Here is a 16,989-nt window from a genome sequence, read left to right on the forward strand (position 1 = left end):
GTGAGAGTTAATCCTCTTATCAGCAAGACATATCTGCATCATTTTTCATATCGGGCTGATGCCGATATTTGCATTTTTAGCTGTTTTCGTCTGATATCCGTGCATCCCTACTTTATTTGATTACCACTGTTTTTGGAATAAATTTATATTACATTTACATTTACATTTAATCATTTAGCAGACGCTTTTATCCAAAGCGACTTACAAATGAGAACAGTAGAAACAATCAGATCAACGAGAGAGAACAACAACGGTATACAAGTGCCATGACAAGTCTCAGTTAGTCTAGTACAGAACACGAAGCCAGGGTTTTTTTTTTTTTTTTTTTTTTTTTTTTTTTTTTTTTTTTTTTTTTGAATATGATAGACAAGAAAAAGAAAAGGTAAGTGCTAGTATTAGTTGGTTAAGTGCAGGTGAAAAAGATGAGTCTTTAGATGTTTTTTGAAAATGAGTAAAAACTCAGCTGTTCAAATTGAGATCGGGAGGTCATTCCACCAGCTGGGAGCAGTCCAGGAAAAGGTCCGTGAGAGTGATTTTGAACCTCTTTGGGATGGCACCACAAGGCGTCGTTCACTTGCAGAGCGCAAACTTCTGGAGGGCGCATAAGACTGAACTAGTGAGTTTAGGTATGTTGGTGCTGCGCCAGTGGTCGTCTCGTAGGCAAGCATCAGTACCTTGAATTTGATGCGAGGGGCTACTGGTAGCCAGTGTAACCTGATGAGGAGAGGAGTAACATGAGCTGTTTTTGGCTCATTGAAGACAACGCTCGCTGCTGCATTCTGGATCAGTTTGTAGAGGCTTGATAGTACATGCAGGAAGGCCCGCCAGAAGAGCATTACAATAGTCCAGTCTGGAGAGAACAAGAGCTTGGACAAGAAGTTGGGTGGCTTGCTCTGACAGGAAGGGTCTAATCTTCCTAATGTTGAATAAGGCAGATCTACAGGACCGGGTCGTTGTAACAATATGGTCTGTGAAGCTTAACTGATGATCCATCACAACTCCTAGGTTTCTGGCTGTCCTGGAAGGAGTTATGGTTGACGAACCCAGCTATTCATAGGTTTTTTGATGTAACGATGGGTTTTCTGGAACCACCAGCAGTTCAGTCTTAGTAAGGTTGAGCTGAAGGTGATGGTCATTCATCCAGCTAGAAATGTCACTCAGACAGGCTGAAATGCGAGCAACTACCGTCGGATCATCCGGTTGGAATGAGAAGTAGAGTTGAGTGTTATCAGCGTAGTAGTGATAGGAAAAGCCATGCTTCTGAATGACAGATCCTAATGACGTCATGTAGATGGAGAAGAGAAGCGGTCCAAGTACTGAGCCTTGAGGAACCCCAGTAGCAAGTTGTTGTGACTTAGAGACTTCACCCCTCCAAGACACCATGAGGGATCTATCAGACAGGTAGGAGTTAAGCCACTGGAGTGTGGTTCCAGAGATGCCCATCTTTCTGAGGGTGGACAGGAGAATCTGGTGGTTAACTGTGTCAAAAGCAGCAGACAGGTCCAGCAAATATTAAATCATAAATATGTGAAAGATGAAAACCGATAACTTTTCACAGGCCCTATTGTAGTTAACATTTTATTAAATTGTTGTAGTTTTATGAATTCTATCGATTAGAGATCTTTTTTTGATTATTTACATTTAATTAAACCATTAGAAATGGAATCCAGTATGAAAAATGAAATTGCCAGGACTGAAGCACCGCTGACTGTGTTTCAGGGCCCGTGTCTCATCACAGAGGAGCTCCTGCAGACGAGTATGCAGATAAAGGACGCTCGCGTCACCGCAGCCGCAGCCCTGCTCGCCAGCAGAGAGAGACCAAAGCAGAGAGCAGCGAGCAACACCAAGGTGACACACTCAGTCTTCCTCTTCTGCATTCATCAGCACCACACTTCACTTCTGAGACATCTGCTTGATTTCCGTGTTCAACTGCAGTCTCACAGCCAATACACTATCATCAGCTTTCACTGCGGGGTCTCCCGATTCTTGATTCAGTTCTCCATTTCTTTTTTTTTATTATTACATTCAGTGAATATAGTTTTAATACAAATGCTATTGATATTTCTAAAAAGTGAACAGTAAACATCAGTGTACAAATGTTGAATTAATAAAAAGAAGTTAAAAACCACAGACCTGTATTTTAAAACTGTTCTTTTTTTGTATAGGGTCCTATTTTTTAAACAATAATAGGGTCCTATAAAATGTTTTTCTGGTAATCAAATGAAGCTGTAAAACATTAATTACATTTTTCCTAATCAAATGGAAAATTAAACCCTTTTCATTTTTGGCGAACAAAGTGATGCACGACAGACGTTTACTGTTAAAATTAAACAAACATAAAACAAATGTGATTTTTCTTTTAAAAATAAGGTTTTGTTTATGTTTATTAGTAGTAATAGTAACAGTATTGTTGTTAAATTGAGTATCAAGAATGCACAATATATTTCTGTCAGTTTAAATGGCAGAATGCTAATGAAGTGATTCTCAGAGCAGCTGGAGATGATGTTTGTGTGTTCATATCGTCATATAGTGAGACGGCAGAGACTGAAAACACCGCTTCAGTATGTGTGTAGTAAACAAAACCGTGTGTATGTGCCATCCATTCACTGCGGAAATCATAGTGTCTTATGCGTGATGGCGAATGCTTCCGCAGATTCATAGTATTACTGTAGAATTTTACCTGAGTATGCAAATCATGCATATTGCTTTGTTCTTGGTTCTTGTCCAGAGTATCTCCTCCTTGATAAGCACTGACTGAATGACAGGCTTTCTGTTGTAACATCACGAAAGAGGGTGACATCTAGTGGAGAAGACTGATGATAAGATTCACGTTAATCAGATCTAGTCTTAAATGTTTCCTGAAAATAAATACCAGAAAATAAATTTTTCACAGCTTTTGAGAATCGTAATCGAATCGACGTCATTTAAAAAAACGGTTAAGCGAAAAATCTTTTTTTTTTTTGCCCAGCTCTATTCTGCATGTCACATTTCCTAAAAACATTTACAGAACATTCATGTTTAAATGTTACAGTGTCCTAATGTCCTTAAAGTTGAATTTTGAGCTTCTACTGCTTCCTGATTATCTCTGTGAATCTGCTTTGACAAACTCTTATTGTATAAAGCGCTGTACAAATAAAGGTGACATGATTGTTTTGTTTGTGTTTGCAGTGCGGGAGGTTAAGATGGATGATAAAAACCCCCTGTCTGAGCTACAGGACATCAGTGACAGTGAGAGGAAGACGTGCACACCTGAGTCATCGATGGGTACATCTCTCTCTCTCTCTCTCTCTCTCTGTGTCTCTCTCTCTCTCTCTCTCTCTCTCTCTCTCTCTCTCTCTCTCTCTCTCTCTCTCTCTCTCTCTCTCTCTCTCTCTCTCTCTCTCTCTCTCTCTCTCTCTCTCTCTCTCTCTCTCTGTGTGTTAATGTATGTATGTGAGAGAGATGCAGGTTGATTTGTGTTTGTTTTGCCAGGCTCTGGGTCTGAGGATGAGGAAGGTGAGGAGAATGATGAAGAAGAGTCCAGCAGTCAGAGTGAGGGAGATGACGAGGGCGAGTCAGGATCAGACTCTGAGGGGTCAGAACACAGCGAAGGTTAGTTAACACACGCACACACACACACGCTTCTGCTATAGGTCAGTCTGTTTGTTTGTCTCTGTGGTTTTGTGCAATGAAACAACCAAAAACAGTCCCAGAGCATCTTGCCATGCCGTCATTTATCTGGCTTGTCTTCTGGTTAGATAAATAAAAGGCTTCAGATCGCTGAATGACCAGTGTTACGTTCTAGTCAAGTCACCATTATTTCTCTAGTGCTTTATAGTGTCAAAGCAGCTTCACAGAGATAAACAGGAACATAACAGAATAAATGATGCAAACCTAATCAAATTCTACTGTAAAGCAGCGCTAACAAGACAGTAGTGTCAAATTTCAGCACCAGTCAGTTCGTGTTGATTCAGTTTGATAACAGTTCTCATTACTGGTTCTCCTCTGGACTAAGCAAACAAACACAGGGTGGTTTATGACGCTGCATCATACGTTTTAGTCTGTCCAGTGGGTTGAAACGAGATAGAGCTGTTAGAAACAGATAGACATGTTAGAAACAGTTTTGCTGCTTAATGTTTTTGTGGAAACAATGATACCACTCAAACATTTGTATAAGATATAAAAAAGAGAGAGATATTAATAATTTTATTCATCATGCATGAAAGCGACAAAAAGTGAGTGAAGATATTTAAAATTATTTCTATTTAATAAATGCATTAACGAGTTTAATTAATATATTTGATAAATGCAAATAAATGCTGTTCATTAAAATTTATGTTTATCAAAAAATCCTGAAAAATAAAGTGCATCATCATTTCCACACAAAATATGAAGCAGCAAAATTGTTTTCAACATTGATTATAATCAGAAATGTTTCTTGAGAGTCAAATAAATTGTAATATTTCTAAAAGATCATGTGACACTGAAAACTGGAGTAATGATGAAGAAAATTCTGCTTTGCATCACAGGAATAACATTACATTTTATAATGTATTTCAATTGAGAACTTGTATTTGTAATAATATTTGACAATATTTAGTTAATATAATAATAATATAATAGTTTTTTTTTTTTTTGATCAAATAAATTCAGCCTTGATGAGCAGAAAATAGTTTCAAAATCATTAATCAATCATTAATAATTGTAATGTTTCCAAACTTTTGGCAGGTACTTTAATACTAATAATAATAATAATAATAATAATTCTATATACTTTACTATAATATATTATAGTGCTTTATTATATTATTTTATTGTGGTCATGATTATGAAATGCTGCTTTTTTTTTTTTTTTTTTTTTTTTTTTTACAGGACAGTATGTATTTTTACAATGTAAGATATATCTTTTAATGTGCTTAAATATATATTTTAAATAATGAGTGCTGGGGGCATGACTCGTCCACCGTCAATAATCGTCATATCACACACCCCTACCCCAAATGTAAGATATGGGCCAAAAAATGCCTCTGCACAATTAAACGGAATCTGCTATGGCCGTTGTGGTTAAAGTGAAACGTAAAAGTGAGTGAAAAAGTGATTGCGGCATTACCTTTAGATCTGCTCTCATTGCATTGTAAGGTTTTATGCATTGTTTTTTTGCAGTGTTGAGCATTGTAACCATCACACTTGTATTTATTATGTGCATGAATCTATATGTAATTTATTATTGTGTTCGTATTTTATCTTGCTCAGGTGCCATGAGTGATGAAGAACAGTCAGAGGAGGAAGAAGAGGACAGAGAGAATGGAAACCACATTCCTCCCAGTGAGCATTTCATCAACAATTCAATAAAAAGCGCTTTTTACGATACAAATCATTGCAAAACAACTTTACAGAAAATTAAGTTTCTACAATATTTAGTAGTAGCTTATCAGTGGTGACTGTCAGTTCATGTGCATACGGCAGAAATGTTCGGAAAAATCAAAGACGTAATCAAACAGACGATGAACACTATTAATAGCAATTATTATATGATGCAATCAAACTTATAGCAAAATGTGGTAGTTCTGTATGTTGTCTCTGGGTTAGCATCATCTGAGGTCCTCTGAGGGGCTGGCATCATCTCTTCTCAGGTGTTCTGGATCCAGACTGGAGCTTGTGTAAATCCTAGTTACCACGGGATGTAAATCCCATCAGAAACAGAGAAACAAATAGAGACATAATTAGTGTAGCTGCTGTTCCAGCCAAGTAAAATTAATTAGTTTAACCCAAGCTAAAGAATAATAATGCACATTTGATCAGATATAACTGCAGTCCAAAATTATGAGATGCATTATTTGAATGCTTGGCCAAAGAGGTGTGTTTTTAATCTAGATTTAACCCTCTGGGGTTGATTAACCGAAAAGAACTTAAATTACACTTTCAGTTTTGATCGTACAGATAAGAGCAATACATCAATCGAATCTGTAAAGGGTCTACTTTTATTTGTATCCACACATAATAACAACAAAACTTTGTGCATTTATAAATTAAAGAAAACAAACAGAGTGCGCTGTCTGCCGCCTTGGTTTTGCGTGATCTTAATTTAGAAATGTGACATTAAAATGAATTGTAACTCAGTGACTACTCAACACAGAGACATGAGAGATATATCTATAGAAAGCTTGACATGTGTACTTTTAAACTGAGCAAGTCTTATTGAAAATAAATATTCCGTGATAAAGTAATCCACATGAAAACAACGCAATGTCCGTCTTTCACGTCTCCCTTCATTATATCTAATGCGCCCACGCGCCGAGCGCACTATTCAGATTATAATGGTCCACGTGAAGCTTGCGGCGGGTAATGGCGCACTTCACAGCAAACAAAGCAGCGAGACTGTACTTCACGTTTTTTAAATGTTACTGTTCGCTTCACGCTGAGAGGAATAAGACATAATTCACCTCAATAAGACCGCTGAGAGGAATAAGATTTGGATTACCTCAGAAAGAAGAACGAAGCGGCTTGACCCAGCAGAGATAAACATGAGTAAGTCTTTTATTATTAATCTTCTTGTATTAGTTTTCATATAACTTGTACACATTTTACTTGTTAGACTTTTTCCAAACTATAATCAGGTGAAACATTATGAAGTTTCATTTACATCATCTAAATGTTTCACGATGCCAGGATGTTTTTTATTTATTTTTTATGTTCTATAACACAGACAGCAATACAATATGAAAGTAATATGAGTTATAATGTTGCTAGCTTAATGTCAGTAAGAATGATTAGACAAAACTTTACTGTGATAGGCTATACTCTCTTCACTAATATAGCCATATACGTTTATAACTATAGTCAAGTCAAGTCAAGTCTGCTTTATTGTCAATTCTTGACAAACTATATATATATATAACTATATATATATATATATATATATATATATATATATATATATATATATATATATATATATATATATATATATATATATATATATATATATTATAGGCCTTCATACAAAGCATGCTTGTGTTTTAAAGAATGTAACTAAGCTTCTGTTCATCAATATCTGCTCTGGTGTAAATATTTTGAATGTGTTATACCTCTTCATTGGTGTTTGTGATCGTCTGAGGTGTAAATGTATCAAGTAAGCTGTAAATATCACTGACAATAAATGTGCTATGTGGTAATTGTGTTCTTTTTTTTTCCTATAAATTACTAATAGTATCAGTGACCATCACAATAATGTTAATAATGCAGTTTATTTGCGTAAACAGCATGCATGCTTTTTTTATTTCAGATACATAATAACCTGTTGCAAAGCGAGCCAATGCAAATAAGCAACCCACTCAGGAACCTGGAACACAGCTAAGACCAAGCGAGGCACACACTCCCATCTCTTCAACGTCTCTTCAAAAAAGTATGTCCTTCAGAGCACATAATATACATTTTGGAAATGCCAGGTATGTGATGTTCATTTATATATTTCAACATGACACATGAGCCTGCATTTATTTGATCCAAAATACAGAAAGTTGCATTTGCTAAAGCAGTAATATTGTGCAATATTTTTACTATTTAAAATAACTGCTTTCTATTTTAATATATTTTAAAATTTAATTTATTCCTGTGATCAAAGCTAAATTTCAGCCTCATTACTCCAGTCTTACTCCAAGTGTAACAATATACACTATACCATTTAAAAGCTTGGAGTCAGTATATATAGAAAATCAAACTTTCATTTAGCACACAAGTGATGATAAATACAATAACCATGTTACAAACAATGCTGTTCTTTCAATTAATCAAAAAAAAAATGTTTTTTTTGTAGAAAATAAGATTGTTAAAAGGATTTCTGAAGGATTGTGTGACTGGAGTAATGATGCAAAAAAATCAGCTTTGAAAGTCAGCTTTGATTGTTCCTAATAAACTGTTTAACTGCATTGCATGTGAATCTCAAGTTATTTTGTGGGATAATTAAATATATTCTAAATAAACTACAAACATAAAAATATATACATTTATTTTGTCTTCAGAGTCTTTCTTGTAACTCTTCCCTCTGTCACACACCTGGCTGAAAGCCTCATTATGCAGCTCATTATGCTGGTCTTTGTCATCTCAGGTGTGAATCACAAAGTTTCACGGTCAATCACGCCTACTCGCATATGCCCTTTCGAAACAAAAAGTGTCTTAGAAAATTTTAACTAATCTATTGTTTTCTGTGAGTGAGTAAAGATGATTTTGAATCAAAAGTTCTAGGCTACAAGCTCCAGGTTTGACAGTCTTGTGAACAAATGCTCTCTAGGTGTCTTATGACCTTATTTCAGTGACTTTAAAATTTTAACTTCTCACTAACCACGCATTAACGTTGTTTTCTCTAAAACACAATCATGTACATACATGCTATTTACGTATTATTGTAGCCCAGTTTGTACTGATTACAGTGTTATTAGACTTTAGCCATGTATATGTTTATAAACAACTGAAAAAACACAAAAGTCAGGACATGTCAAAACTTCTCCAGGCCCCCAAAACCCCTCAGACCTCAGAGGGTTAACAGTGCTTTATTCCACAGTTATTCAACAGTGCTTTATTTTTTGTGATTTTAAAGCTTTGCTTTTATATGATGTTTTAGTGTTGTCAACTATCTTTCACATTAGTCTGGTTGTGCTGTGTCGTGTTGTTGTGACAGTTCCAGAGTCCCGGTTTGATCATGACTCCGAGGTGAGCACTGAGGAAGAGGAGGAAGAAGAGGGAGCCGAGGAGGCAGGAGACGTCACCCCACAGTCTCCCTCTCATTCAGCCACTCCAGAAGACAACTACGTCCCTGAATCACCGCCCATCTCGCCCGTAGAGCTGAAGAAAGAGCTGCCCAAATACCTGCCGGCTTTACAGGTACACTCACTCACGTACACCTGTCTGCTTACTAGGGATGCAACAGTACAGTTAGTCCACGGTTCAATACGTACCTGTTTTTAACCACGGTTTTCGGTTCTGTTCTGATATCTTGGCAAATCACAGTGTTTTTTGCTACAAATTAACAACAAAAAACCTCCTGTAAACCTGTGCACACTGGAAAAATCGTGGATTATTATATGTCTGCTTAACATGTCTTTTCTGATTTAATTTTATTTGAGCCAGTTATTATTGCATTAGTTCATATCGTTAACTTATATATAAATATTCATACTAAAGCCTGGTTTTCACTTAGGTCTATTTGTGGTACTAAAAATTATCTGATTACTCAATTGTCAAAATAATCAGTAGATTACTTGAATAATAATCATTAATAGTTACTAGTGATCGACCGATATTGATTTTTTCTTTTAGAACTCATACCGATAATTTTTGTGTTTATATGCCCGATAACCGATATGCAGAATCAATATTTATTTACTGTTATACTTCTGTTTTTGACACGATCACAACACCACTGAACTGAACAAACCATTTTATTTATTTATATATATCCCGCCTTGCATTGAAAACAAAACAAATCTTATTTATACACCAATAAATAGAGGGGTCTGAAAGTGCAAAAAAATAAAAGTGCACTGTTTTTTGTTTAAAAAAAAATTTTTTGATGAGGGAAATAAAAAAAACAAACAAAAAAAAAACAGTTAAAATAAATAAAGAACATAAAAGTAATTCTAACCAATATAAAAAATAAAGAAAACAATCTAAATCACCTGAAAAAAATAGCATTGCTCTTTTACTGTAGCTTAATACTCCCAGTTGAGCAGAACTAGCTTGTAGTGTAGAAAACAGAGTCTTTCAGCATTCTGCCCCATAAGCCTGCTACGATTGTTTTCTTGTTAACAAAGAAACTTTCTTGACAGAGGAGCAAGAATGGGGAACCTTTTCTCATTTTGTTTCCACCATTCAAGTGGTTTGCCCATCCTTCTATCAATCACTGGTTCCAGAAGGTACTGCTGAAGCTCTCCTACAAGGCTAGGTCCAGCAACTTCAGAACTAGCGCCAAGCATAGTGTTGTACATCTCATCAATCAGTTTCTTCTGGTTCTCTTCTGCCCGGGTCCTTTTTGAAAGTGTGCTAGAATCATCTGACTGTGTTTCTTCACTTTGTTTGGTTTGTGCATCGTCTTGCTCTAGGCTCTCTGTCTCCTCCTTAAGCCACTCTTTTGCATTTGACAGTGTGGTGTCACATGAAAAGGCATGTGCCTTGTATCTTGGATCCAGAACACATGCAAGGACTGCACATTTCACCTCCTCCACTTTTGCAAACCGTCTGGTGAGACTCTCCAGCATTTCCTGTCTCATTGTTTTAATTCCATGAGAGGAGGGACCCTGGCTGCTCTCAACATCTTCAGAACTTTGACAGATGGGATGTTGCATGATGTGAACTTTCGTAGTGGCTCTTCTCAAGAGTGACCTCTTCCACTGGAGAAAGGGTGTCGATAAGATTACTAACAATATTCCATTGCCCACCATGCTCACTGGTGTATATGTTCAAAGCCATTTTTTGCTCTAGCACCCTGACCAGCATGTGCAGGGTGGAATTCCATCGGGTCGGCACAGCCTGAATGATGGAATGTGCAGGTAGCCCAAGCTCCTGCTGGATCACTGTTAAACGCTGTTTGGCTCGTATGGAATGATTAAAATGGGTAGCACAGCTTCTCAGCACTGAAAGAATATTTTGGACAGCTCTTTGTGAGTTGAGGCCATCATTGACAACAAGCTGTAATATGTGGGCGCTGCAGCTCATGTCAGGCAGTTCATACCGTTGACAATGTTAGCACCACTCTCCCTAAGAACAAGAACCACTCTGTCTTTGTCAATTTCCCATTCTTCCAGCATTCCCAAGAACATCTTACTAATGTACTCCCCAGTGTGTGATCCAGTCATTGCTTTTGTGTTTAGAATTATTTGTCTGCGAATCCATTGATCATCAATGAAATGGCATGTGAGACTCGTGAGGGATTCAGTTATAATGGAACAGCAGTCTGTGGTAAAAGCTAAGTTATATAACCTGCTTTATCAGGTTTTAGCATTGCTTTAATCTTCTCAACGATGCTGTTGTGAATACTGGGGAACACCTCTGTTCTGTAGAACTTCCCACTCTTTAGAGTATATCTTGGTTCTGCAGTAGCCATGAGTCTCCGGAAGCCTTTATTTTCAACAAAGTTGAAAGGCTGATTGTCTGTAGAAATCATTTCTGTAATCAGCCTGGCTAGTTTTTTTGAGCGGACATCAGATGTCTTCCACTTTGTCTGCTTATCAAACATCATAGGAAGAGAAGCTTGAATGTGGCTTGATGTATTTTCCTCTTCAGCATCTCTTTTTTTCTTTGCCTCTTCAAAGATAGTTAAGTGATGTATCTTTAGGTGAAGGTATTTTTTGTTGTTTAAGATTTTGATCCCATGCTCACATTCTTTTGGCATTCTTTGCAAACCGCCAGCCCTGGCAATGACTGAGTGAAGTAAGTCCATACTTCACTTTGGTTTTTCCTCCTTTTCAGTCATCTTAAAAAAAAAAAGGGTTGAAAATGAGTAGTCATTCATGTTAATTTTAATCTTCATATTACAAAAAAAAAAAAATATTTATAAAAAGCATCAGCAGCAACACTAATAATTAACAATAAGGTCTAATGTTTTCAAATGGAGAAAAATAAATTAAAGACAGGAGTCATATCAACTTTGCAGAAATGTAATAGGGCTACTTAATTTTAAAGTACAGTTTTAGTAGATTTATAAGCTGTTTAATAGGTTAAAGAGTGAAGAATAATTCACTGGATATTGTTAAATAACTGAATAATATTCTCTGCAATATTGGAATGTACATGCGGTGACCGTGCTGGAGCATTTTCTGAGCATCAACCCGCTGAGTGAACGGCAAAATGCAGACGACTTCACGAGAATAATGATGAGCATAGACAACAGAGAGAGAATTACATTCAGCGCTTTTATTTCCAACATGTGCTCATTCATGGCTGTATTATTTAATTCATGCAAACTTACATCTTTATTGGGACAGGACTTGATGGATTATATTACGTGACTCCGTGAGCTCGTCTCTATTTCTTAGAGACAAGCTGCATAAACTAGCTACATTTCAGGCATTTATGTAACACATCTGATTTGTGCATTAATGGCTGTTATGTTAAATAAGGTTTACTATATGCATCACAGAAGTAATATAACTGATGATGTTCCAGGAAATCCCTAATATGGATAAAGACATAGCTGTAACTGAATAAAAAGAAGACATAATGTTAAATGTTTTGAATGCTGAAATGTAAGGACCATAAACACTCAGCTGTGACAATATATTGAGCACATCTGTGTTCTTCAAGCCATCTCTGGTATTTTCATAATGATTAAGTATATTTGTAAGCCATTTCTAATCGATGTTTCCTCATCTCAGCACGTGAACACACACACACACACACACACACACACACACACACACACACACACACACACACGTGACCTGACATCCTGCTGTGTGTAGGGCTGCCGGAGCGTGGAGGAGTTCCAGTGCTTGAACCGCATTGAAGAAGGCACTTATGGCGTCGTCTACAGAGCCAAAGACAAGAAGACGGATGAAATCGTGGCCCTGAAACGACTGAAGATGGAGAAAGAGAAGGAGGGCTTTCCCATCACCTCCCTCAGAGAGATCAACACCATCCTGAAGGCCCAGCACCCCAACATCGTCACCGTCCGGGTCAGAAACACTCTACTGTAAACCCACAGCTGTATAAAAATATCTCTGGTCACGGTTTAATTCACCCTTCCACAATTTAAGGCAGAAAAGGATTTTGAAATTTTAAAAAGCAGAAAAGTCTGAAATTCATAAATCCAGGGCATTAAATGTTGCATGCATTGCAAGCATGATTATTTCAAAAATTGAATGAAGTGAAAATGAAGAGAGTTTATGCTTTAAACAAGAACATATCTGTCAGTTTTCCTTTGAATTAAGTTAATTTTAATCTGAAACCATTGGCAGATATTTGTTCTTGTTTTAATCATAAAGCAATTTGATCAGTTTCTCAGAAAACAAGACATGTCCTTTTTCTTCTCACGTAAATGTATCATGATTTAATTTGCACTGCATGCAACATGCAACTTTTGAAAATAATACATTTATATACAACAGTAATACAACTTTTGGTGGGTTTAATTATTTAATAGCTTATACAACTTAACACTAATTGTTTTAGATGTTATCCTGTTATAATAAATCTCTCCTGCATGTGCTCTCTGCTGGCTGTAGGAGATCGTCGTGGGCAGTAATATGGATAAAATCTACATTGTGATGAATTACGTGGAGCATGATCTGAAGAGTCTAATGGAGACCATGAAACAGCCCTTCCTGCCCGGTACGACCCTGACCGCACTAAAGCATACTGAATTATTCATCCTGGCCATAATGAGGCGCTTCACTCGCATCTCTTCTGTCTCCTGCGCAGGTGAAGTCAAGACGCTGATGATCCAGCTGCTGAGAGGCGTCCGTCATCTCCATGACAACTGGATCCTTCACCGTGACCTGAAGACCTCCAACCTGCTGCTGAGCCACAAAGGCATTCTGAAGGTCAGTCATCGTCCGCTGAATTCATGTTAAACATCACCAGTGTTGGGGAAAGTTTTTAATTTTATTAACACGTGATTAACGCAGTGCGGAGTGCACATTTCCCGTTTGACCTGTGGTCTAGCACATAGTTGGAGAAATGGAGATGCACAGTGTTGCCAACTTTGCAGACCCCATTAGCAACTTTTTTTCTTTTCTTCTTTAAAAAAAGTGTCTAGCGACAAATCTTTAGGGTTTGCCCAAACCTTAGGCCTATCTAGTTTCTGAGACTCGCCGGTAAGGTCTTGCTTTCCCAGCGCGGACACACACCTCTTTCTCTCTCTGTGCATCTGCATTGTTCAGCAAGCGGCTGAGAGGAGCAACGTGCTTTCAGTTAAAACAGATGTGTTGCTTCTCTAATTTTTCATGCAAGTGTAGCTGAATTCATAGCACAGCTATTATCTGTCTTATATGTATTTGATTTCATCAGACGACGGCTCAATTATCAGTATTTAATGTTGATTAAAGCTGCATCAAAGTACAGTATGTGCCACAGAGAGGCAAGCAAATGTACATTTTGCATGTTCAGAAGAAGTGAGCTGCCCTCTCCTGCAAAAATGTAAACAGGTTTGTCTAAGTATTGCTCAGTGCAAAGTAAGAGAAGTAATGGGAACCTGGTATTTCTATTTTTTTTCATGTGTCTAATAGACATGAACACGTTATTTGAAAACATCTATGACCTTTTAAGCATGTCTGGTCTTCATGCTCTATGTATGAGTATGGTTTCACTAATAATAAACATACATTTGCATAAAGCATCCATATGCAATTAATCACAAGTTAACTCATGTCAATCATGCGAGTAATCGTGGTTAAATATGTTAATGGAATGACAGCCCTACTAATTACGTTACTTTTTATGAAAAGTAATGCATTACGTAACTTTTGAGTTACTTTTTAAAGGGGTCATATAATGTTGCTAAAAAGAACATTGTGTTGTGTATTTGGTGTAATGCAATGTGTTTATGTGGTGTAAGGTTCAAAAAACACATTATTTTCCACATACTGTACATTATTGTTTCTCCTCTATGCCCCGCCTTCTAAAACACATCGATTTTTACAAAGCTCATCAGTCTGAAAAGTGAGGTGTGCTCTGATTGGCCAGCTATCCAGTGCTTTGTGATTGGCTGAATGCCTGAAGCGTGTGACGGAAATGTTACGCCCCTCACCATACTGTGATGCGTGTCCAGGAGCGACGAGACAAAACCAGTAAAACCCATTACAAACGAGCCATTTCCAGTGAGGACATAATTACTGATTATAATGACTTATACTGTGTTTTTATGTGTTGCGTTGTGTATTGCGCCAGGTAAACATAAAACCATGTCTGCATTTGTGATCGGAGAAACAACAAACAACAAGCGATACTCTACTTTGCTCAAAACTCACGTTTGAATCATCAGTGGCAAATCCTTTAAATATGAAACGTACTTACAGGCTGTGAGTCAGAAGCCCAGTCTGTCGCTGCAAAGTTGGAATTGCCCCACTTTATAGAAACAGCCTTTGTGCCACAGATGGCCTTGTACTCTCCCAGGATCAGGAAACAGTCCTCATCCTCCGTAAAATGTGCTGCACACACACAAATCTTCCCACACAATTACGTAGACATGTGGGGGCATGTTGTGTTGGGACGAGCCGTTTTGGGGTGACGTGTATTAATTTTTATTTTTATTATGTATTTGTGTTTGGGTTTTTGGTTTTTGTATTTTAAAATTTATTGTTTATGCACCAAGAGCTTGTAACACTCCAAAGAGAAAGGAAAACTATCGCATCATATGTCCCCTTTAAATCTAGGCAGCGCTTGCTTTTTTGGTTTTAATATAAAAAAAGTTATTTTACAAATATAAAAGCCCTTTCACGCCAAAAGTGAAATGAATACGCCTCAAGCTGAAGGAGTTCATATTTGTTCATATTTAGTCTAGAGCTACAGTGAGATCATGTTCACACACAATGTTCTGCACTTACTCCTGATTTCTGTCACTCATGGCAACACCAGAGCTGTCACTCAATACATGGAAACAAAGTAGCTGGAGTTACTTATTTGAAAAAGTAACTCTGATATTTCCTTCTAAATTAAAAAGTAATGCATTACTTTAAAAAATTAATCTGATAACATCACTCATGTTCCCCCCAACACTGGACATAGCAGCTTGTTTGTATAATCAGCTGTGCAGGGTGTTATATGTATCGCTCTACTAGCAGTGTTCTTTAATGATGTGAGATTTGGAGTATTAACTGAGATGTGACTGTGTTTTGTAGATTGGAGACTTCGGTTTGGCTCGAGAGTATGGCTCTCCGCTCAAGCCCTACACACCTGTGGTGGTCACACTGTGGTACCGCTCACCTGATCTGCTGCTGGGGGCAAAGGTCAGTGGACAACACTATCATGATGTTTGTGGAGCCAGTGTTCAGGCACTCAAAAATAATCATTCTGAAGAAGTGTTCATTTGTGTCCAGATTAAAATACTCCTCCTAATTCAAGATATGGGGCGAAAATGCCCTTGTATGACTTCGTCTTTTATATTTATATCATCTGATATAGTTGATATCACATGAAGAGTGCAGCTTTCTCCAAATATCAGCACGATTGCAAATGTGATATTGATTTTATACAACCGTTTTAAAAAACAAGCAGACACAAATTGACACAAATTCCTGTTTTTGCTGTATTTCACCAATGAAAATAGTTTCAAACAAAGCCACAGCAGAACTGTTTTGTGTCTCTGAGCAACACATGATGGTGTTTCGTTACTGAATCAATCAGCCTTTTAAATGAATCCGTTGAATGCATGACTCAGTACTCTTGGATTTATACATTTTAAAATGCTCATAAAAGGTAAAAATCACTTTAAACTTATTGGAAGAGTTCATTTCTGATACTCCTGCAAACAATTCACCCTGAATATGAAGAAAAGCCAAATCTTTGGGAGTCGGCTGTCCACAGCAGCGACTTACCAGCACAATAACACACTCTGCAAAATATTGTCTAATTATCATTATCGACAAAATTTCAGAAGATATAGAGAGATAATTTTTGTCATTTCACACCCCTACTACAGGTAGCAAATATTGGGTTCCCACCATTTTTTTGTTTTCTAGTTTTTAACAAAAACTAGGGATGTCCCAATCAAAAAACGGTACTGAACCATACTACTACTAGTAGTAGTAATAATAGTAATAATAATAATAATAATAATAATAATACTAGGTTGGGGGTTCAATTCCCCGGGAACACATGATAGGTAAAAATTGATAGCCTGAATGCACTGTAAGTCGCTTTTGGATAAAAGCATCTGCTAAATGCATAAATTTATTAACTTTTAATTTATTTAATAATAATAGTAATAGTTAATGTTGAAATCACCACACTCTAACAAGGAACAATACTTACACAGCTTTCATTAATCTTAATGTTACGAATGGACTCTTATTTGAAAGT

General features: G+C 37.0%; 1 protein-coding gene across 5 annotated transcripts in view; it reads left to right on the forward strand.

Annotated features, from left to right (window-relative positions):
* Positions 1-16,989, forward strand: part of cdk11b (cyclin-dependent kinase 11B) — a 30,813-nt gene that overhangs the window by 5,655 nt on the left and 8,169 nt on the right. For 4 of the 5 annotated variants that reach the window (XM_042729057.1, XM_042729058.1, XM_042729061.1 and 1 more), the window contains 9 exons: positions 1,720-1,848; positions 3,169-3,264; positions 3,472-3,591; positions 5,233-5,304; positions 8,648-8,859; positions 12,435-12,647; positions 13,197-13,302; positions 13,393-13,514; positions 15,810-15,917. In XM_042729057.1, coding sequence (XP_042584991.1) covers positions 1,720-1,848; positions 3,169-3,264; positions 3,472-3,591; positions 5,233-5,304; positions 8,648-8,859; positions 12,435-12,647; positions 13,197-13,302; positions 13,393-13,514; positions 15,810-15,917 — 1,178 coding nt within the window. The remainder of the gene's footprint in view (positions 1-1,719; positions 1,849-3,168; positions 3,265-3,471; positions 3,592-5,232; positions 5,305-8,647; positions 8,860-12,434; positions 12,648-13,196; positions 13,303-13,392; positions 13,515-15,809; positions 15,918-16,989) is intronic. The other variant, XM_042729059.1, reaches the window with a different exon arrangement.

Source organism: Cyprinus carpio, chromosome B8 (assembly GCF_018340385.1).
Source record: "Cyprinus carpio isolate SPL01 chromosome B8, ASM1834038v1, whole genome shotgun sequence".
NCBI lineage: Eukaryota > Metazoa > Chordata > Actinopteri > Cypriniformes > Cyprinidae > Cyprinus > Cyprinus carpio.